This window comes from Ictidomys tridecemlineatus, chromosome 12, assembly GCF_052094955.1.
Source record: "Ictidomys tridecemlineatus isolate mIctTri1 chromosome 12, mIctTri1.hap1, whole genome shotgun sequence".
NCBI lineage: Eukaryota > Metazoa > Chordata > Mammalia > Rodentia > Sciuridae > Ictidomys > Ictidomys tridecemlineatus.
The window spans coordinates 61,296,023-61,318,757 of NC_135488.1; the positions used below are offsets into that span (position 1 = coordinate 61,296,023).

General features: G+C 38.0%; 1 protein-coding gene across 6 annotated transcripts in view; it reads right to left on the reverse strand.

The window, feature by feature from the left end:
• Window positions 1-5,199: 5,199 nt before the first annotated feature.
• Alms1 (ALMS1 centrosome and basal body associated protein) overlaps window positions 5,200-22,735 on the reverse strand; it is a 189,806-nt gene continuing 172,270 nt past the window's right edge. The window contains exons 18-24 of one of the 6 annotated variants that reach the window (XM_078029015.1): window positions 20,023-20,140; window positions 18,735-18,938; window positions 18,176-18,417; window positions 17,426-17,579; window positions 16,469-16,529; window positions 6,505-6,604; window positions 5,200-5,570 (exon numbers count right to left, since the gene is read on the reverse strand). In XM_078029015.1, coding sequence (XP_077885141.1) covers window positions 5,526-5,570; window positions 6,505-6,604; window positions 16,469-16,529; window positions 17,426-17,579; window positions 18,176-18,417; window positions 18,735-18,938; window positions 20,023-20,140 — 924 coding nt within the window. In that variant the 3' untranslated portion in view covers window positions 5,200-5,525. Of the gene's footprint in view, window positions 5,571-6,504; window positions 13,782-16,468; window positions 16,530-17,425; window positions 17,580-17,652; window positions 17,685-18,175; window positions 18,418-18,734; window positions 18,939-20,022; window positions 20,141-22,735 lie in introns of those variants that run through there. The other 5 variants (XM_078029017.1, XM_078029016.1, XR_013428866.1 and 2 more) reach the window with 5 other exon arrangements.

Sequence of the window (22,735 nt, forward strand, 5' to 3'; positions counted from 1 at the left end):
TTCCTGAGTCGCGTCTTCCTTGCGGGCAAGGGGGTCGTGACAGTTCACAACAGAAATTATATTTAGTTATGAATCTGTTTAACAATCTGCCAACTTTAAGATTAGAAAACATCTGATGCACTAAAATATTTTACATAAATAGTGATGCATAATAAAATGAACACCCATGAACCTATCAACTGACCCAAGAAATAGAAAGCTATCAGTTTTCTGGAGAAAGCTTTAGGCTAAGTATATCTTCCCCAATCCCTTCTCCCTTAAGGGGCAAACACTATTTTGAGATTTTTTTTTTTTAAATCTGCCTATCCTAAAACTACCTGGACCCATCTATCCCCAACACCATGTTTACCTTGGCTCTCTCTCCAACTTTACAATGATGCACTACCCAAAGTATCCTGCAGTTTGCTTCTTTCTACTCAACAGTTCTCAAATTCACCAAGATTAATGTGTGTGGCTTTTGTTCATTTTCTCTTCTGCCTAGAATTCTTGTGTGTGAATATACCACTTGTCACTTATCCATTCTTTCACGAAGACATTTAGTTGTTTCCAGTTCTTTCCAGTTGTCTATGAAGATGTTGCTTCCTGGGTGGATTAGTGGTGTGCACTTTTTTTTTCAGAGTTTATATTTAGAATTTCTCAATTGTAGAAGGAAGGCACATTTCTTTAAGTGGTATGTGAATATCCCTTGACTCACCTCCTTGCCAACACTTGGGAATATCAGAGTTAAGTATCTTTGCCAATCCACTGAGTATAAAAAGGTATTTTTATTTTGCTCATAATGTGCATCTCCATTAAATCAAGTAATTTTTATGTTAATAGGCTAGATGTGTTTGTTGGGTTACATGTGCTATTGATGCAGACCAGATTATCTCTCTGTGGCCCTGCTCCCCACACACACCATAATTAAGCTTCTCTTTTTGTCAGAAAGATTTTTACAAAGAATGTCAGCAGGATTTCTACATACAGCTCAGTGTTGTTTGAAGCTTCTACTTTCTAATAAACACCAGGTTTGCACACAAAAGGTATGATAGACCATCTCAAGCTTGTTGCTATACAAAAGATACTGATTTCTTGGTAAAAACTAATAAGACCTCTGTGTATCGTAAGAATATGGGACAAAGAGCAACTGTTATGTACCACTCACCATCATGTAACCACCCTGCTGAGTATAAATCTAAAAGAATTTCCAGACTTGGGGTCCAGAGATTTTTAGGCATTAACCCCTCTGGACCACTGTAGCTTAAATAAACTCGCTTCCTGAAAATTCCTTGGGTGCCCAGCCTCATTTGTCCTACATCACTATAATTATCTTTTCCTACTTTGAATCTTGTCTTTCACTGTCTTTTGAAAAAAATTTTGCATCTATCCAAATTTATCAGTCTTTTTCTTTAGGGTTACACTTTGTTCCTTAAGATATTTTTCCTTAACTAAGTTCTCAAGACTCTTCTATATTTTCTCCTAAAAATATAATTCTCCTGTGGGAGCAAGGCCACAGAGAGATAATCTGGTCTGCAGCAATAGCACATGTAACCCAATAAACACATCTAGCCTATTAACATAAAAAAATTTTCTCCCACCTTTTTAGTTTTCTGCCTTCTTTGTTTTTATTTTTATCAAAATTATAAATGTACATATAGAGTCAGTGGCCTATGGATCAGCCAGCCCCTACACTCCATAAACCTAGAAGTACTCTACTACAAGAATTAGATAAATCTAATCTAGATGAATCAAGAGTCACAGATTTAAAAATCCTTTCCAGGCATCAACAATTCTTCCCCTTGGATTAACTGGATGCTGCTTCCAGGTGCAACCAGGGATTTGGGGTATCTTTTCTCCCTAAGACTGATAAGACTGATAAATTTGGATAGATGCAAATTTTTTTATCAAAAGACAGACAGTAAAAAGACAAGGCTCAAAACAGGAAAAGATAATTATAATGATATAAGACAGATGAGGTTGGGGCTGGGGATATGGCTCAAGCGGTAGCACGCTCGCCTGGCATGCGTGCGGCCCGGGTTCGATCTTCAGCACCACATATCAACAAAGATGTTGTGTCCGCCGAGAACTAAGAAATAAATATTAAAAAAAAAATTCTCTCTCTCCTCTCTCACTCTCTCTTTAAAAAAAAAAAAAAAAAAAAGACAGATGAGGCTGGACACCCAAGGAATTTTCAGGAAGCAAGCTTATTTAAGCTGCCAAGTTGTGAGGCTGGCCTTGAAATCCTCGTGCCTCAACCTCCACAGTAACTGTGATTAAAGGCATGTGTCACTGTACCCACTCCCTATAATTACTTATCTGCCCTTCTTTATTGGGCTTATGTGGCTCCTTGAGTGTTTAGTTGGTTGTAGTTTGTGTACTACCTAATTGCTCCAGAAGTAGAGAACAAATCAGCACAGTTCCCACTCCCCAGCTTCTCAATAGGATTAGATTGCCATTTGGGCTACACCAATATTTGTGTTTATTTTAAGTTACACAGTAAAACTATAATTACTTATCCTTTCCTGCAAGTTTTTGCCTTGTATCCTATTCTTAAAATTGACAATGATCTTTTTATTTTACTCAGTTTTTTATTCATTTGCCACTTATTCAACCTCAAACTCTATGTCTAAATGTCTCTCATTAACATTCAGATGCCTCAAACAATTTATCAATTAAACCTCCCTGGTGTTTTCCAGAGCTTCTGGCCTCTAATTGGACTAATCACCCTCTCTGCATGGTTCCTCACATTCTTTCTTTTTCTCCTTCTTCTTTCTTTTCTTTCTTTCTTTTTTTTTTTTTTTTTTTTTGCTTCAACCTAGGGATGTTTTACCACTGAACTAATTCCCAGCTCTTTTATTTTATTTTTGAGACTGGTCTTACTAAGTAGTTTAGGGCCTCACTAAGTTGCTGAGGCTGGCCTGAAACTTGCAATCCTTCTGCCTTAGCCTCCCAAATTGCTGGAATTATAGGTGTACATTACCACTGCCAGATCCACACATTTTTATTGAGCCAACAATGCACTAAACATTGTGCTCAGGTTCAACAAAGGAAATAAAACGGTCACAATTGCTGCCTCCCAGGAGCTTACTATTTAATGGGAAATTCATGAAGAAACAAAAATAACAACAACAAAACCCCCCAACAAACTCCATAGCTATGAATTTCCTATTCCTAGCTATTTTCTGGGCTCTGGAGTTGGTGCCTGTCCGGAGATGGCAGTGGTGTGTGTGTCTCTGGAGTGTGAAAGGGCTGCTTCCCAATTTCTTGCCTGACTAACACTCACAACCTCCCATAGTGGGAATGCTTTGAAGCACCTTCCACATTTTCTCAGTTGGCCCTTGTCTCATGAAACAAAGCTGAGTATTTTTCAGTCTAGCTCCACCTGCCTCATAGTTGAGATTCTATGTGGGGAACAATTGTGAAGCTGGATAATATTGTGATGAGAATAGGTCAGAAACTGCAAGAATATGTAAATTTAGCCATACCTCCTTTGAAACATGTTGGAATTTTGGACCCCAAGCTCCATGCAGAAGTTTAGAAAGTTGGGTTGAACTGTGAAAATAGCTCTGTTTCTGTGAGTCCAGAGTGGAGTCTTAATCTCACCAACACAACCAAAGTAAAGCCACCACCATCAGAGGAAACATGCCCAAGAACAGAGAGGAAACGCACACACACACACACACACACACACACACACATTTGCATGCACAGAGATTTTACCCTAATGCCCAACAGGGGATGGCTTAGGCTTTTAAGTATTTCTGGGCCAATCATGGCTCTCTGAAAGGTATAGGAGAGGAACAGGCAGGCTAGGGATGTTCAGACTAAGAAAATTAGGATTCCACATCTATGTATCTTATATCTCTAATCCCCATAAACTATAGTCAAGTCAGATTTAAAAAATGATCTCCCTGTGAGCGGGTGGTAGAATTTCCTTAGATGAGTATCTCCACCTTGAGGAGTTGTAAAAGCTGTGGTGATAAGCCCAGAGTGCTCCCTAGAGGCTATAAATGGTAGTTTTACTTCCTTGTGTGCAAACTCCCAAATCCAAGAGATTTAGTGAGAAATCAGGAAAGTGGAAGGCTTCAGAGCCAGTAAAACTAAAACTAAAATTGTAAGTTAAAATTACCCAACTCCCAAACAGGTACAGATGTAGACCATGTTAACAGTTCAGCTTGGCACAACTAACTGGCCAGGAAATCATTTGGAATACACAAAACACATGGGAGTTATAGTTAAAACACTCTACCTCTATCATAAAGGCCTCACCCCAAACTGTATATATTGGTGGTTACTGGAAGTCTCTGCTCTGGGTGGAAAGAAGCTGCCCTCGGGAGAGCTGCTGAGTAGGCTGGAGTCCAACTTCCAAGAGGAGACAGAGTGGTTGACTCTCAGGTTCAAAGTGAACCAGGTCTAGGAAGAAGCTGCTCAAATGTGAATCCCACCATAACTCAGGACCCGGGCAGTGTTCAGCCTTGGCCTGGGCTACTGATACTCTGGTAAGAACAAAAACAAGGGAGAAGAAGCTCAAGGTCCTGCCAGGCCTGGGCATACTTTCATGGAAAGGTACTAGTGTAGGGGCTGGTATGGTGGCTTCTGGAGGGGGAAAAGTAGCCTGACGGCTGCTGAAAGGGGTTTATCGACACTAACCTTCTTAGCCCTGAGTGCCCTAATGCTGGGGGTTTGTTGAACTTACAGTGAGGTTGCTCAGCACCCTTCTCCTTCAACCTTGGGACTTAGTTGTACGTTGCCATAGGGGGAAATTTCTGCTACACTTTGTCAGGAACTGGGTTAAGTGCTTTATGTATATTATCTTTTTTTATCAATTCATCTTTTTCATATTTTTGTCTAAGTTATAAATATTGGTTTCATGTGTGGTGAAGAATAAGGCTTCAATCCTGCAAACAAGAGGATGAGTGGAGGAAAACCTGCCGAAGGTGGTTGGTGGCCTTTCTTCCCAGCCCCTAAAGCCAACCACTGGGGCAGGCAGAGGGAGGCTGAGAGGAGTCTCAGTGTTTCCAGTGTGTCCCCTAACCAGACACCTCCACAAAGCTCACCACAGAGCTCTTACCATGCTTCTTACCACCCCATGTTGTGTTTCTAAAAAGACACGACACATTTCATTCTAATAGCCCATTTCCCTCCATTGATTAGACATGTCAGGCAGACACTGCCCAGTTCCCTGCTCCTCTCCAGATGGAAAGAAATGACCCGCTGCTGTTTGCTTTACTATAAATCAATCAAAGTTATTTATTTTCTAAAAAGTATAAAAACACATATAAAAAGGGATTCACTCTTGGCTAAAATTTAAGAGATAGTATCATTATAATGTACAGCTCTGTGGACAAGGCATCTATGGAGAAAGGATTGCTCCCAAACCATTTGCATTCTAACTGCTACTCTGCCCCAGTCTTGAGAAGTTACTATTTCTAAGTTACACACGAACAAAGAATAAGCTTTATTAAATCACACCCATAAAAGCAAGGATTATACTTCTTTAGGTTCCTAAGATATAATTCCAAGGCTCAGAGGAAAATAATCTTATGTCAGTCCCAGGGAACTTTTCTCCCCAAGAGTCGATTGGTCACTTTCTGTGGAAGGAAAGAAAGGCAGAAAAGAAGTCAGGTACTCTCATCATCAGAGGCAATGTCTACTCCTCACCCGAGCCACGTTGCTGAAGAGATCACATGGTTCTACCCAAATCTTGTTTACATTACTCAACCATATAAACTATGGCAATTAGACAAAAATATTTCCTGAAGCATTTAGGAAAGATGATCCTAGACTAAACACCCAAATAGTTTACAGTACACAGTGACAGCAAGGGACCCAGTTCTGCAATGCTAACACACTAGCCAAGCTCTGTAGTACCAGGGGCCTTCCCTTTGAGGCAGTCAATCAGGCTCTGGGGCATGCTCCAGAGACTGTTCAGCCCCACATCAGTTTGGTTATGATTTGGTCTTTTGGTTTCTGATTTTCAGAGTCCTATGAGGTGTAGTGAGAGAATTGGGAGGGAAACAAAGAGAGTGAAGGACATGGCCTTTCAGGAGCTAACTGGTGGCAAGACCCCTTCCCTGGGAGGTTCTTGGACTTGCAGCCCCACTGACTGCACTGGAGCTATGGCCTCTGACCACCCCCCACTGACATCTCTTAGGCTACATTAAGACATGTTCCAGTGTATTAAGATAGTTCTAGAGGTAAATCACCACTTGGGACTTGGACAATTCTGATGTATTGGACATTTCCAACATAATATCTAAATTGCATCCTATATATGAAATTTGGTTTCATTCCAAAAGCATGTAAAACATGCTACACAACTTAGGCTGAAGAGCTAAACCTGATATGAAACCTAATCACAGGTGCCATATGTCTGAAATTTCAGCATTGGAACAGTACACTCCACTTCTCAAATGTGGTTAATTCTGACTGAATGCCCAAATAGCTCAGACTATTTCTCTCCATTTCTCTCTCCCTAGAGAAGCCTGATGATTCCATTCTAGTTGGAGTACTGACCCAACTGACCGTTTTATATAGCTGAGCTCGCAGCCGATAGGACTTATATTCCAATTTCCTCTTCTCCTCTTCTTTCTTTTTCTGTACTTCTGGGAGTTGCTGGTAAATCCTTAGGAATGGTACCAGTAGAAACACAGAAAGCACTGAGGTTACCAAGAGAGAGGAACATGATCTCTTACTGCACCTCCCTAAGTTCCACTGCCCTCCAGACATTCAGTCCCTCAGAAAGGCCCAGCCCCTGTTGCACACCCAGCTTCCTGTTAAGACACTTGACAAAGAGACCCTTGGGTGCTCACAATCTGGAAGAGATGGATAAAAATATGATAAAAAATTGCTAACAGTGGTTATATCTGGGAAAAGTATAGGATAAAAGGGGAGACAGTGAATTTTTGTTTTCCATTTTACATGCAAAAATGTTTCAATATAAGATTATAAATAGGTATTACTATTGTATTTTTAAATATAAGAAAAAAAATGGAAGAGAAAAAAACTATAATATTTATATCTACAAAATGCTACAGAGTTATAGGAGAAAAAGAAATTGATTTAATGGAATCTGGGCAGGGAAGGATTCAGAGAGATTTTAGATGGATCTTGAAGAATAATTAGAAGCTGAAAGAGAGGAGGAGAAGGGAGGAAGGGTGCCCATGTCAGGGGAAGTGAGTACTGGTAAGAATGGAGTCAGGGCTGCATGAAGAGCAGGGCAGAGGAATAGGTGGGAAGCAAATGGCATGAGGGTAAGGTGGGCTGTGGAGGGTCATATAAAAAATTAGGTTCTATCCTGTGTAGGATTAGGTGCCACTGATTTGCAATTGAAATGAATACAGTCAAATGTATATTTCAAAATACACTGGAAAAAATCTAAATGTCCAACAAAAGAACAGATAAACAGAAAATGAAAGATAATAGAATAATATTACAAAGCATAAAACAGATGTTTTAAAGAATTTTTGGTGACATGGGAAAATGTTCACAACATAATGTTGAATAAGCTAGAATAGGACACATACCTGTGTATACAATAGGATGGACAACCTGGGGAAAAAGCATGCATTATACAGGTCTCTGCAAAACCCCTATTCCTGTCTCCAGAAACAAGAGAAGTGTTAATATGTTTAGAAGGAAGAACTCTTTATTTTACCCTACTTTTAAAAAAACAATAGTTCTCAAATATTTCTATGAACTAAAAAAAAATAATAATAAACAAAGCAGAAGCTCTATGGGAAACAGACCAGTGAAGGCACAATGAAAGAAACACAATGAACAAAACAATGGAAGAAACACTTCCAGATAGAAGAGTTCAGTTCTCTCTTCTCTGAATCTTTCTTCTCAGTAGAACTTTTATACATCTTTATCAGAGATGAGTGATGAGGAAAGATGATGAATAACATAAGCACCAGAGATGCAACCCCTTGAGGGGATGCAGCAGCAGGGGTACTAGATGGGGAGCCAGAAGCCTTCACTCTAACCCCAGCTCAAACCCCAACTTGCAGGGTTACCCCCGCCCCTCTACCCATTGATCTCTATGATTCTCAGATGGTAGTGATTCACTTTCTTGAAAAGGGGCCAAACAAGAAATAAAAGTTAAAAATGAAAATTATCAGTTTAAAACTAGAATCAGATTTCTCCAGAAGATGGAGACTTAACCCCTCCTGTAAGTATATTTATGATAGAAAGAATCAAGGCCAGGTGTGGTGGTGCACACTTGTAATCTCAATGACTCAGGAGGTCGAAGCAGGAAGATTGTGAGTTCAAAATCAGCCTTAGAAACCCTGTCTCAAAATAAAATATAAAAAGGGCTGGGGATGTGGCTCAGTGGTTAAGCACCCGAGTTCAATTCCTAATACCCCCACTCCCCCGCCCACCGCCAAAAAAAGAAAAAAAAAATCAGTATCTTAGAGAAGATGCATTGCTTATGTCCCTGTAGGAAAGCTTCACAGATTCTTAAGCAAGGTCTTCTCTTGCTGAGATAAGAGTGTAATTAACTGCCACACAAGGAACCCTGTATAATTTATCCAAATTAAATTTTGTGGCAGAGTTAGAATAAAGCAATGGTTCTCAAATTTTTGGGATGCAGGGATCTTTTACACCCCTAAAAATTGAGAACCTTGATGTGGCTTTTATCCATTGAGAGCATATTAAAAATTAAAACTAAAAACTTAAAAATACTTATTTCTTAATTTACTTAATAAACAAGATGTCAAGAAGAATGCTTCAATTATACAGGATAAGCTGCTTTCAAGTACTACTACTGGAAAAGGAGATGGAAGAGAGTGGTGACCAGAAGTGAGCTCAGGCCAAGTTTGCTTAGAACTGAATTCCCTCACAGACTGCAAAGAGTCTGAGGGAAATGCAGAGGGAAAGCAGCTAGCCACAGATGAGTGGAATTGAGCCCTGCGGAGTTCTGGCAGCATACAGAAGCAGTTTCAGATCCTGTGGAGATACAGGGTGCCAGACCACCACCCGCGTCCCCACAGGGCATCGGTCAAAGGACTGAAGTTTGGACTTAGCTGAGAAACAGCCCAGTTCCCTCCTCCTCACTGGAGACCGAGGCGCAGAAACGGCCAGTTGCCATCTTGGAAAATCTACCCCCATCAGCTTTGGGCAGATCGCACTGGCAGCAGATAGGAAACAGAACAGGTGTGTGACCCTGAGCCCCCACATCCACCCAGCTAGGATAACTCAAAAACTTTCTTGCCAGCTCTCGGTTGGCTTGAAAATCAGAGCCGAGTAAAACTGAAAAGGCTCCTGATCTCCATCTCCCCTTCCCCCCAGCTGCAATAACCAAAACCTTTCTGGACGCTCTGGGTGGGCGTGGCTATCAGAGGGAATAAGTCAGAACAGGCTGCCGGTTTCCAACTCCCTCTCTCCACAGCTGTGATGACTGGGTGATTACCAAACAAAGAGAGCGCTCAGTTAATCAAGGTTCAGGGCGGCCAGGGCGCCCCACGCCCAGAGTGAAACCAGAGCTGTAGAGAAGTATCCAAGTAATTGGGGCCTGGAGGGCAGGAGAAGTGAGGGGGATAGAGACTGGGAGCAACCCAAAGAGACCAGGATTGGAGAGGCACCCGGCAGGGGAGGGAGAGCCACCCCACACGGATTGCTTCCTACATCCTGAGGGCAGAGACTCAGCTTGGAATGCACAAGGACACCTACTGGAGGAGAAGAAAACAGAATTCTAAGAGTGCATTTTTTTCTTTTCTCTCTTTCTTCTTTGTACTTTTCTTCCTTCTTCTCTTCCCCTCCCAACCTCCCAAGTGTTACTACTTCTACTAAGTGTAATTTACTAAATGCAAATAGGTGAATGTTTCTATGCTTTTTATAGTCCTCCTAAGTACTTAGCTACCCCAAAATACTCCTGTCTATTCTCCTGTTAATACCCTCCTTTATTAGAGCTCTCCTCCAAAGTAGCTAAGATATATAAACCCCCATATCCTCACATCTTTCCCCCTAAACATAAAGTCCTACGTCCAACCCTTAATTCTCTATATGCCACCAGAATCTGTATGCCTTTTATGAAACTATGAATTTACTTTAAATTACATTTGAACCCAACATCTCTAGATATTGTCTTCCATCACAAAGGAGAGATCTCGGAGCTACACAAAAGCAAAACAAATTTATAGGAGAAAATAATAACATAGCAGTCACACAGAGCTGGAGAGAAATGTGAGCATCACGAAAAAAAAAAAAAAAAAGGAATAAAAGGAACTCAAACAATGTAGGACAACTCAACAATAGAGGAGTTGGTAGCCATAGCAGAGAAAATGACAGATAAAGATTTCAAGATATACATGATTCAGAAGATCTGGAGTCTCAAGGAAGACCTTATACCGCAAATGCAGGCAATGAAAGATCACTTTGACAATGAATTACATAAACACATCCAAGAAGCAAAAGAACAAGTATACAGGGAGATAGAGGTTATACAAAAAAAAAAAAAAAAAATCAAACAGAAATCCAGGAAATGAAGGAAATTATTAACCAAATTAAAAACTCAAATGAGAGTATCACCAGCAGAGTAGACCAATTAGAAGTCAGAACAACGAAAACAAAATATATCATCTCAAAAAGAGTCTAGTCAACTCAGAAAGGCTGATAAGAAACGAGCAGAACATCCAAGAGATTTGGGATAACATTAAAAAAAACAGATTTAAGAGTCATTGGGATAGAGGAAGGTATAGAGGTCCAAATCAAAGTAATGAGCAATCTGTTCAATGAAATAATTTTAGAAAACTTTCCAGACATGAAGAATGAAATGGAAATCCAAATCCTAGAAGCGTACAGGACGCCAAATGTACAAAACCACCAGAGACCCACACCAAGACACATTATAATGAAAATGTCCAACATTCAGAACAAGGAGAGAATTTTAAATGCCACAAGAGAAAGGAGGCAGATTATATTTAGGGGTAAACCAATTAGGTTAGTGGCTGATTTTTCAACACAAAAACTGAAAGCTAGAAGATCCTGGAACAACGTATTTCAAATGCTGAAAGGTAATGGGTTTCAACCAAGAATCTTATATCCAGCAAAATTAAGCTTCAGGTTTGATGATGAAATAAAAACCTTCAACGATAAACAAAAGTTAAAAGAATCCACAGCTAGAAAACCAGCACTGCAAAGCATTTTGGGCAAAACATTACACAAAGAGGAAATGAAAATCAACAATGAAAATCAACAGTGGGAGACAGCACAGTAAAGGGAAAAACTAATCAAAGAGGAAAAACAAATCAAGTTAAATATCAAAAATAAACAAACATGGCTGGAAGTACAACCCATATCTCAATAATAACCCTAAATGTTAATGGCTTAAACTCACCAATCAAAAAACAAAGGCTAGTAGACTGGATTAAAAAAAAAAAAAGATCCAACAATATGCTGCCTACAGGAGACTCATCTGATTGGAAAAGATAGACACAGACTGAAGGTGAAAGGTTGGGAAAAATCATACCACTCATATGGACCTTGGAAGCAAGCAGGGGTGTCCATTCTCATTTCAAATAAAATAGACTTCAAGCCAAAGTTAATCAAAAGGGATAAAGAAGGACACAACATACTACTAAAGGGAACCATTCACCAATAAGACATAACAATCATTAATATATATGCCCCAAACAATAGTGCAGTTTATGTTCATCAAACAAACTCTTCTCAAGTTCAAGAGACAAATAGACCACAACACAATCATCTTGGGTGACTTTAACACACCTCTCTCACCACTGGACAGATCTTCCAAACAAAAGTTTAATAAAAAAACTATAGAACTCAATAACACAATTAATAACTTAGACTTAATTGACATATATAGAATATATCAACCATCATCAAGTGGATTCACTTTTTTCTCAGCAGCACATGGATCCTTCTCAAAAACAGACCATATATTATGCCATAGGGCAACTCTTAGCAAATATAAAGGAGTAGACATATTACCATGCATTTTATCCAATCATAATGGAATGAAATTGGAAATCAATGATAAAATAAGGAAGAAAAATTCCTACATCACTTGGAGAATGAACAATATGCTACTGAATGAACAATGGGTTACAGAAGACATCAAGGAGGAAATTTAAAAATTCTTAGAGATAAATGAAAACACAGACATAACATATAGAAATCTATGGGACACTATAAAAGCAGTACTAAGAGGAAAATTCATTGCATGGAGTTCATTCCTCAAAAAAAGAAAAATCCAACAAATAAATGATCTCACACTACATTTCAAAGCCCTAGAAAAAGAAGAGCAAATCAGCAGCAAATTCAGGAGAAGGCAAGAAATAATTAAAATCAGAGCTGAAATCAATGATATCGAAATAAAAGAAACAATTGACAAACTAAAAATTGGTTCTTTGAAAAAAATAAATAAGATTAACAGATCATTAGCCATGCTAACAAAGAAGAGAGAGAACACAAATTAATAGCATACGGGATGAAAAAGGCAATATCAAAACAGACACTACAGAAATACAGAAGATAATTAGAAATTATTTTGAAACCTTATACTCCAATAAAATAGAAGATAGTGAAGGCATTGATAAGTTTCTCAAGTCATATGATCTGCCCAGATCGAGTCAGGAGGATATACACAACCTTAAACAGACCAATCAATATTAAGTGAGGAAATAGAAGAAGCCCTCAAAAGATTACCAACCAAGAAAAGCCCAGGACCGCACAGATACACAGCAGAGTTTTACAAGACCTTTAAAGAAGAACTAATACCAATACTCTTCAATCTATTTCAGGAAATAGAAAAAGAGGGAGTACTTCCAAATTCATTCTACAAAGCCAACATTACCCTGATTCCCAAACCAGACAAAGACACTTCAAAGAAAGAAAACTTCAGACCAATATCTCTAATGAATATAGATGCAAAAATCCTCAATAAAATTATGGCAAGTTGGATACAAAAACATAGCAAAAAGATTGTGCACCATGATCAAGTGGGATTCATCCCCAGGATGCAAGGCTGGTTCAATATACAGAAATCAATAAATGTAATTCACCACATCAATAGACTTAAAGATAAGAACCATATGATCATCTCGATAGATGCAGAAAAAGCATTTGATAAAAATACAGCATCCCTTTATGTTCAAAACACTAGAAAAACTAGGGATAACAGGAACTTACCTCAACATTGAAAAAGCTATGTATGCTAAGCCTCAGGCCAGCATCATTCTAAACGGAGAAAAATTGAAGGCATTCCATCTAAAATCTGGAACAAGAAAGGGATGCCCTCTCTCACCACTTCTATTCAACATAGTTTTGGAAGCACTAGCTAGAGCAATTAGACGAAAGAAAGGTCCTATAGTTAAAGGTATAACTATAGGAAAAGAAGAACTTAAACTAGCACTATTTGCTGATGATATGATCTTATACCTAGCAGACCCCAAAGATTCTACTAAAAAACTTCTAGAACTAGTAAATGAGTTCAGCAAAGTGGAAGGCTATAAAATCAACACCCATAAATCAAAGGCATTCCTATATATCAGTGACAAATCCTCTGAAATGGAAATGAGGAAAACTACCCCATTCACAATAACCTTAAAAAAATACTTGGGAATCAACTTAACAAAAGAGGTGAAAGATCTATACAATGAAAACTACAGAACCCTAAAGAGAGAAATAGAAGAAGACCTTAGAGATAGAAAGATATACCTTGCTCATGGATAGGCAGAATTAATATTATTAAAATGGCCATATTACCAAATTCAATGCGATTCCGATCAAAATCCAAACAGCATTTCTTGCAAAAGACAAAAAGCAATCATGAACTTCATCTGGAAAAATAAGAGACCCAGAATAACTAAAGCAATTCTAAGCTGGAAGAGTGAAACAGGTGGTATCACTATACCAGATCTTAAACTATACTACAGAGCAATAATAACAAAAACAGCAATGTACTGGCACCAAAACAGGCTGGTAGACCAATGGTACAAAATAGAGGACATAGAGACCAACCCACAAAACTACCTTATATTAATCAAAGTGCTAAAAGCATGCAATGGTAAAATGATAGCATCTTCAACAAATGGTGCTGGGAGAACTGGAAATCCATATGCAACAAAATGAAATTGAATCCCTTTCTCTCACCATGCACAAAAGTTAACTCAAAATGGATCAAGGATCTAGGAATCAAACCAGAGACTCTGTGTCTAATAGAAGAAAAAGAAGGCCCTAATTTCCATCATGTTGGGTCAGGCCCCAAATTCCTTAATAAGACACCTATAGCACAAGAGTTAAAACCAAGAATCAATAAATGGGACAAATTCAAACTAAAAAGTTTTTTCTCAGCAAGAGAAATAATATGTGAGGTGAATAGGGAGCTTACATCCTGGGAACAAATTTTTACCCCTCACACATCAGATAGAGCTCTAATCTCTAGAATATACAAAGAACCCAAAAAGTTAAACAACAAAAAAACCCAAATAACCCAATAAACAAATGGGCCAAGGACCTGAGCAGACATTTCTCAGAAGAGGATATACAATCAATCAACAAATACATGAAAAAATGCTCACCATCTCTAGCAGTCAGAGAAATGCAAATTAAAACTACTCTAAGATACCATCTCACTCCAGTAAGAATGGTAGCCATTATGAAGTCAAACAAAAACAAGTGCTGGCGAGGATGCGGAGAAAAAGGTACACTCAGACATTGCTGGTGGGACTGCAAATTGGTGCAGCCAATTTAGAAAGCAGTATGGAGATTCCTTGGAAAGCTGGGAATGGAACCACCATTTGACCCAGCTATTCCCCTTTTCAGACTATACCCCAAAGACCTAAAAAAAGCATACTACAGGGACACAGCTACATCAATGTTTATAGCAGCACAATTCACAATAGCTAGACTGTGGAACCAACTAGATGCCCTTCAATGGATGAATGGATAAAAAAAAATGTTGCATTTAGACACAATGGAATATTACTCAGCACTAAAAAATAATAAGATCATGGCATTTGCAGGGAAATGGATGGCATTAGAGCAGATTATGCTAAGTGAAGTTAGCCAATCCCTAAAAACAAGGCCAAATGTCTTCTCTGATATAAAAGGGGTGACTCAAAATGGAGTAGGGAGGAAGAGCATGAGAAGATGATTATCACTAAATAGGGAAGAGAAGTGGGAGGGAAAGGGAGGGAGACGGAGAATTGCACGGAAGATGAAAGGAGACCCTCATTGTTATAGAGAATACATGTATGAAGATGCAAGGGGAAAAAAAGAGAAGTGTGTCACATTAGATTGGGTAGAGAGAAGTGATGGGAGGGGAGGAAAGGGGAAGGGGGGATAGGAAAGACAGCAGAATAAAATAGACATTATTATTGCTGTATGTATATATGTGACTATATGATCATTGTGATTCTGCAACCTGTATACTCAGAAAAATGGGAAATTATACCCCATCTGATTCAAATGTATGATATGTCAAGATCATTATCCTGTCATGTATAACTAATTAAAACAAATAAATTTTTTTTAAAAAAAGAACTATTACTTCATGGGCTAGGGTTGTGGCTCAGTGGTAGAGTGGTTGCCTAGCACAAGTGAGGCACTGGGTTCTATCCTCAGCACCACATAAAAATAAGATAAAGAGATTGTATCCATCTGCAACTAAAGAAATACATACTTAAAAAAAACCCATTACTTCAGATGCATTGTGCCAACTACAAAACTTTTATTAAAACAAACCTCTAACAAAACCCTGAAGTGTGGTTACACTTTAACCTAGTTAACCTAGTTTTGCATGGCATTCTCACAATCAATATATGCCTATCTAAAAAAAAAAAAAATTAACAATTTATATATATATGAATATATATATATATGTATATATATACATGAATATATACATATATATGCCTATCTCAAATTATTTAGTTAATTAATGAGTAGCTAATGCCTGAAATGGCACAAGATTAAATAAGTATAAGGAAATGAAAAACTGTTCTCTCCCCTACTTCAGCATCCCAGCCATTCAGTTCTTTTTCCCAAAGGCAACCTCTATTACCAGTTTGTTGTATCTTCCAGAGATATTTTATACATATAAAAGTAAACACATCTTAATGAGCACAAGTATTTCTTTTTAAAAACCTCAATGCAACCACTCTACCACTGAGCTTTTAAAACTTGATTTTTTAAGCTTAACTTAATGTCTTGGAGAACACTCCATTATTTCTCACTCTATTAAATAAATTTCTAGAAATAAGATTGCTAGGATAAGAGGCACAGCCTCAAATAAATGTTTAATTCTACTTCAGAAATCTATTATCTAGGTTTCCAATATAGATAAGCCTAAGGCATGCAAATCAGTGGGGATTCTTTCATCTTTTGTATGTGAATCATTCATACCATATCTGTTATCTATTTTGTGCAAAAAGTAAGAAGCTACATTCACATCTTTCTCATAATGTTTTCACTTGACTATAATACTTTTATTCTTTCATAATTAACATTGTCATTTTGGTCTTACCGTTTAGACCTCTGGATCATTTCCTTCTTTCCAATAGGCTTATTCTGGGCAGCCATGAATACTAAGCAAGAGAAGAAGCAGTTTTCAGTGGATAGTGACTTAATAAGGGTGGCACTCTACGGCTGTGAAAGAGAGATGCTGGACTTTGTGCCCTAAGGAGGGTGCAGTACAGGGTGGTGAGCAATGAGCAATGAACAAGGTAAGCCAAAGCTTGGATTAGAATAGGATGATTGTGACAGTAGCCTAAGGCCCTTGAAGATATAGCACTCTACAGACCAGACACCTGGAACTGATAAACGAAACAGTTTATAGGTAAGGCTATGATGACAGCCTTGTTAGTATTTTATAGTTTTCACATATGATTTTATTGAAATCTCAGACTTAATATAATTTTTAAGAGCACAGACTCTCGAGCCAGTCTACCTTTATTTAAATTCTAGTTCTTTTACCTCTTAGGTGTGAAACTTGGGCAAAATACTTAATCTCTCTCTGCCTCAGTTTTCTGTGAAAATGAATATGAATCACACCTACCTTAGAAAAGTCTTATCAGAACAGTGGGCAAGATGTAAGTTTATTACATGTTTATTATTGGTATTGTTACTGTTACCACTTTAGGGTGGTAAGTCAGAACTGGCTCCATTTTTAGAGGAAAAAAATTATATTTTTGGAATTAACTTGCCCACTGACACAGAGCTGGTTTATTTAAAAAAAGAAAATTTCACTGAATGTTCTCTTTTTGAAATGCAGCAACAGCGTTAGCATAGCTGGGCTGACTTGGATCATGAAAATGCTAAAAACCTGGTTGGGCCAATTCTGCTAACTGACAAGATTTGAGTCTCAGCAAGCAAAATGTTGTGTCCAGTTCTTCTGAGTGGCCCAGCATTCAACTATGTTCCCCAGCAGAGCAGCAGCTTTGCTTTCTCTAGCCAATGACAGGAAAATGACAAGAAGGCGTACCTCTCCTAGGTTGGGGTTGCATGGTATTGAACAGCACATCTCGCTCACTCTCGAACATGTTCTGCAGCTTCCTTTCCTGGACTATTAACTTCAGGCGCTTTATCCGCTCCCCAGAGCGGGAGATGAAATCAGGTCTGTGAAAATGAAGTGCCTCCTACAAAAGAGAAAAAGCCTCAGCCTCACATTAATGATGTAGTCTGCTTTCCAAGTGCCCAGAAAAACAGTACCTGCTTAGCAGCATTGAGGGGCCTGTTTCTTTCTTTAAAAAAAAAAAAAAAAAAAAAAAACGTTTATTATATTTTTAGGTGTAGATGGACACAATACAATGCCTTTATTTTTATGTGGTGCTAAGACTTGAACCCGGGTCCTGCCCATGCTAGGCTAGCGCTCTATCGCTGAGCCACAATCCCAGCCCATGGGGCCTGTTTCTAATGCTCAGAGAATACCTGATACCTCTCTGCAGGGGAGCTCTAGCAGAGAAATCAAAGGGATCTAAGATGTGCTTTTGGAATAAGCCAAGAACTAGGACTGCGGCAATTACAACTCTTCCAAATGTTAATGGCGCAGAGCTCAGTCCATTGTGCTATTTTAAATTTCTCTTCAAACAAATATATGAATAAAAAACTGCAGACCTGCTGAAGAAAGAGGGTCATGTGACTAAGCCTCAGAATGTCAAGTCACAGATACTACTTGTTCATGTCTTGCCCTCCCCGCCATAAACACATGGCTGAAGTTAATTTGTCACTGCACCTGCAGGGTTGCTCTCACAAATGGCTTCAGTAGACCTCGGCCATAATCTCTGCCTGGGTCTGCCAGTGTTCCCCAACCCTCCATGCGTTGTCCTTGCCAGTTCTGTTCCCGCAGTGGTTCTCTCCAGGGTTTAGTTTTGGTTATTGGTTCAAACCAGGAGATACCAGGACCACAACTCTTCAGCAGATTTTCCTTCTTAGATCCAGACTTCACATTTTCCACAGGAACAAACCATGAAACTCCTACAGGAAATATTTTTAAGAAGGAAAAAAAAATTGTTTTTATCACCCCACCCAGTTCTCATCAAAGATATATATATATATAAAATAAAGATTTCCAGGGGGCTCAGCTATCAGGGGCCCCCAGGGTACCCTTAAATCTGTTTTAATTGCAGGTATGACTCTGTAAATATAGTTCTAGATATTCTGAAAATTTACCATCATGATGGCTGAGGGTAGGTGGAGTCAATATGGAGTTAGTTAGAAACAAAGAATCTTAGCAATGCAACAGGTTTAATTCACTAGTTTTTCTGCTGTAAAACCTGGATGTAGAATCTGACCTTCACAGGAGTTCTTCTTGTTCTTCTTTAACTTTTTGTCCCCAAGATAATTGGTAACAGGTATTTTCTCTTCAATTTTTTCTTCTAACCAAGAAGTTACATCGCTATCCTCTTCTAATCTAGCCTCACTAGAGCTTGGAGTTGGGAAAGTCACCCCAACATCACGAGTGTGTTTTCCATCACCATGTACAATCTCCAAGTTACCTGAGGGAAAAGATCACAGATGTCTGTGGGAGCATTCTTGAGGTTTAGTTCAAAGATATATTGCCTTTTTTGTGGGGTATGTGGGAGAAGAGTGAGAGGAAGAAAAATGGAGAGATGTAGAGGGAGAAAGAGATGGAGGGAAAGGGAGAAAGAAAGCGGGTTTTAACTTCTAAGCCCGTTCAGAATCAGAGAAAAAGAAGAATTGAATGGATTTAGTAGGTAAGGAATTTTGATTCCAATCCCAAGATAGTAAAATTGTACAGTCCTATTGGCAGTCACCCAGCTAAGAGGTTGATAGCAGTAAAGAGAAGACTTAATGGGGAGGAGGTTGGGGGTAAAAAACACCCAAGAAGGAAGTTTTTCTTTTTTAAACTTTGTTTAAAAAAAAATCAAAAGATACAGAAAGGCATAAACTTGAAATCTTCCTTCTCACTAGTTCTCCATTTACTTTATTTACAACCTCAGGATTCCAGAAAATTATTTTTGTACATTCAAGCAATTCTCTTCCCTCCTTTATTTTTAAAAATATACTTGTAGTAGCATAATATATACTATTCCATACCTCTGTTTTTCTTTTAAATCATGTATCTTGAAGATCTTTCATTATGAGTATAGAAAGAGCTTCCTTCCTCATACTATGTAGGATGTCATTAGTGGAAGTACAGTAATTTATTTAACGATTCAGTTACTGATGGATATCTCAGTTTATCTTAAATTTTGGCTATAACAAGCAGTTAATAGTTACTTTGGACACTTGTCATTTTTGTCAATTTGCACATATCCAAGTATTTCTATAGGCTAAATTCCAAAAGTAAAAATGCTGGGTCAAAGGAATTTTAATAGAAACTACCAACTTGCCTTTCACAGGATTTGTACCAACTCATACTCCCACTAGTATGGTTAAGAGTGCTGCCTTCCAGATATTCTTGTTCATAAACTTGAGTTTTTGCCAATTTATAGGTGAAAATGGTATTTGGCCATACAGGTAATTTTAATCTTCATTTCCCTTATTATGAGTGAGCTTAACTATCTTATATGCATAGAAAGGCTTTTCAATGGAAAAGTTTGAATTCAAGTGATTTACCTGCTTGTATGCCTTTGTTTAACATGTGCACATTTTCTTCGTTGCAAAGAGTAGAGTTCAAGCTCAAGAAACTACTGGCACATGAAACAGAGTCAGAAGAAATCATATGGTTTGCCACCTAGAAAAATATAAAGGTCTACATTAGAGTTCCTTATGATCAATGACACAGTTAACTACAACATAAACAAGGCTACAGGTCCTCTAAAGTCCCTTTTAATCCAATTCAAATTGTTGAGATGCAGTTGGAGGAAGCTTGAGACACATTACCACATGATAGGGAGAATGCTATTGTAGTTGGAGAGGGCCCAGACTACTGGGAAACAAGGGAGAGAATTGAACAACAGCAGATGAGGTAGAGAGGGAAGATGGGAGGGGAGGAGAGGGGGGATAGTAGGGGATAGGAAAGGTAGCAGAATACAACAGTCACTAATATGCCATTATGTAAAAATGTGAATGTGTAACTGATGTGATTCTGCAATTTGTATTTGGGGTAAAAATGGGAGTTCAAAACCCACTTGAGTCAAATGTATGAAAGATGATATGTCATGAGCTATGTAATGTTTTGAACAACCAATAAAAAAAGAAAAAGAAAAAAAAAAAAGAAAAAGGGGCTGGGTGTTTTCCCAGGGCTTGAAGAAACTTAAAGATGCTAACCAAATGTAGCCTGATGCATCTGCAGAATGAAATTCTCAATTGACACCTATATATCATTTTGATGTGAGATAAAAAGGTCTAGGAGATCTAAAGAAATTGATGTGCTGCAGATTAAGATCTTCTCCAAACATCAAAGAGCTGCAAGGCTCCATGAGAAGTCATGAAGGGAGTATTGTAAAAGGCTTGAAAAAGGCCCAAAGACCATTTTAGTTATGTTCAGAGCAAGTAGAGCAATGAAGGATAAGTTAAGGGATAGAAGCTGATATGGAAGGCTTGTGGATGACAAAAAGACCATAAAATACAGCTGAATGAATAAAGTATAAAAGGGTATTTCTTAAACTTGCCATCACAAAAAATGTCCTGGGAGGTGGGTAACCCATAACAATAATTTGTAATGTCTACGGGAGGGATTTGGACATCTATATTTTGAATAAATGCCAAGTGATTTTTTTTTTTACTTAAACAAATTTCATAGATTTTAATTGAGGACCAAGTCGGGAGAGGAAACAGAGATTTTGCTCCCTTGGAGCAGATAAACTATAATCCAAGATGCCCAGGGAACTTCCAACAAAATCCTGGAGAAAAAGAGTTATGTTTGATTTTCAGAAAGATGAGCATTGCAAACATGAGTTTGACACTGATGCCCTGTAAAATTTAGACCCCTGATCACCAATTTAGATAATCTGAAAGCATTTGAAAGTCAAAGAAAAGATTAGCAAATTTCAGCCTGGGTTCAGTAAGGCAGGCAAAACAAGTGCCACTATATTAGCCTTGTTTTCCCTAGTAAATATGGTCACTTGATTGGCAGACAAAAAGAATGTATAGTAGAATACAGCTAGATTTGAACAAAACATCTCATGGCACAGTTAAGGGCAAGATAGAGTTATATGGGTTGAATGATAACTGGTTAAACCAACCTTACTCAAATATTGTTAACACAGAGAGAATTCTTTATGGAGCAGTATAACTTGTATTTCACAACAAATATTAACCTAGCATCTATAATGTTCTAGTCACTGGATTTGGCTCTAGATATTCCTTCTTAATATTTTACAGATGGAAAATGCAAATGTCTTGAAGGTATGGAAAGGAGGAGAAATTCTATATAATGCACAAGTGTGCCTTTAATAGCTGTCAGGATTCCAAATAATAATAGGAATGATGGGCCAAGTCAAACAAGAGGATATTTAGCAGGAATAATTATAAAGGATTGCATATTATGCAAGAAGAATGGTAGCAACTTGTGATCTGGAGTTCCAAAACCTGAGCCAGTCTCAGATCTTTACTTTACCAGTTGTCACATACACCACAATTGCTTTGTGCTAGTAGTTTCTCCATTAGGAAATAGGAATAAAATTTTCATTTTTGAAGTTACAGAAGCATTAGAAAGAACAAATGATTTAGATGGTAAGCTATAAGAAACTAATATAAAACTATGAGTCTACAAGGATGTTAAAAAAAGTGTACAAATGCAGAAAGGACAGTGGGAATGATTTGACAGGTAATACACTACGTCTTTTCTGCTGCTGTAAAAATGAGAGAAAAAGCATGTAGGTGCTGGAATGCACTGACCTTCAAGACAGATATCAATGTATAAAAAGCAAAGTATACTGCCATTTTTGTAAAAAAAAAAATAAAAAGTTACAAAATCTATGTAGGTATTTGCCTTTCTGTGTTTGACATAGTGAAAGAAAAGAATCCAGATTGGAAAGAAGCAATGACATGATCCTATCTACAGAAAATACTAAATAATTCACAAAGAAATACTATAACTACTAAGTTTAGCCAGGATGCAGAATATAAGATCAAGAAACAATCCAAATGTACAATTTAAAAAAAAACCAATGATGTTTCTATAATTAACAATGAGCAATCTGAAAAAGGAAATTAAGGAAGCAATTCCATTCACAAAAGTATCAAAAAGAATGAAATATTTGGGAAAAAAGTTAACAACAGATATGCTAAGTTTGCATACTGAGAACTATGAAATATTGCTTGGGGAAATTAAAGATCTAAAGAAATGGTGAGATATCCCATCTACATGAAATGGAAAATTCAA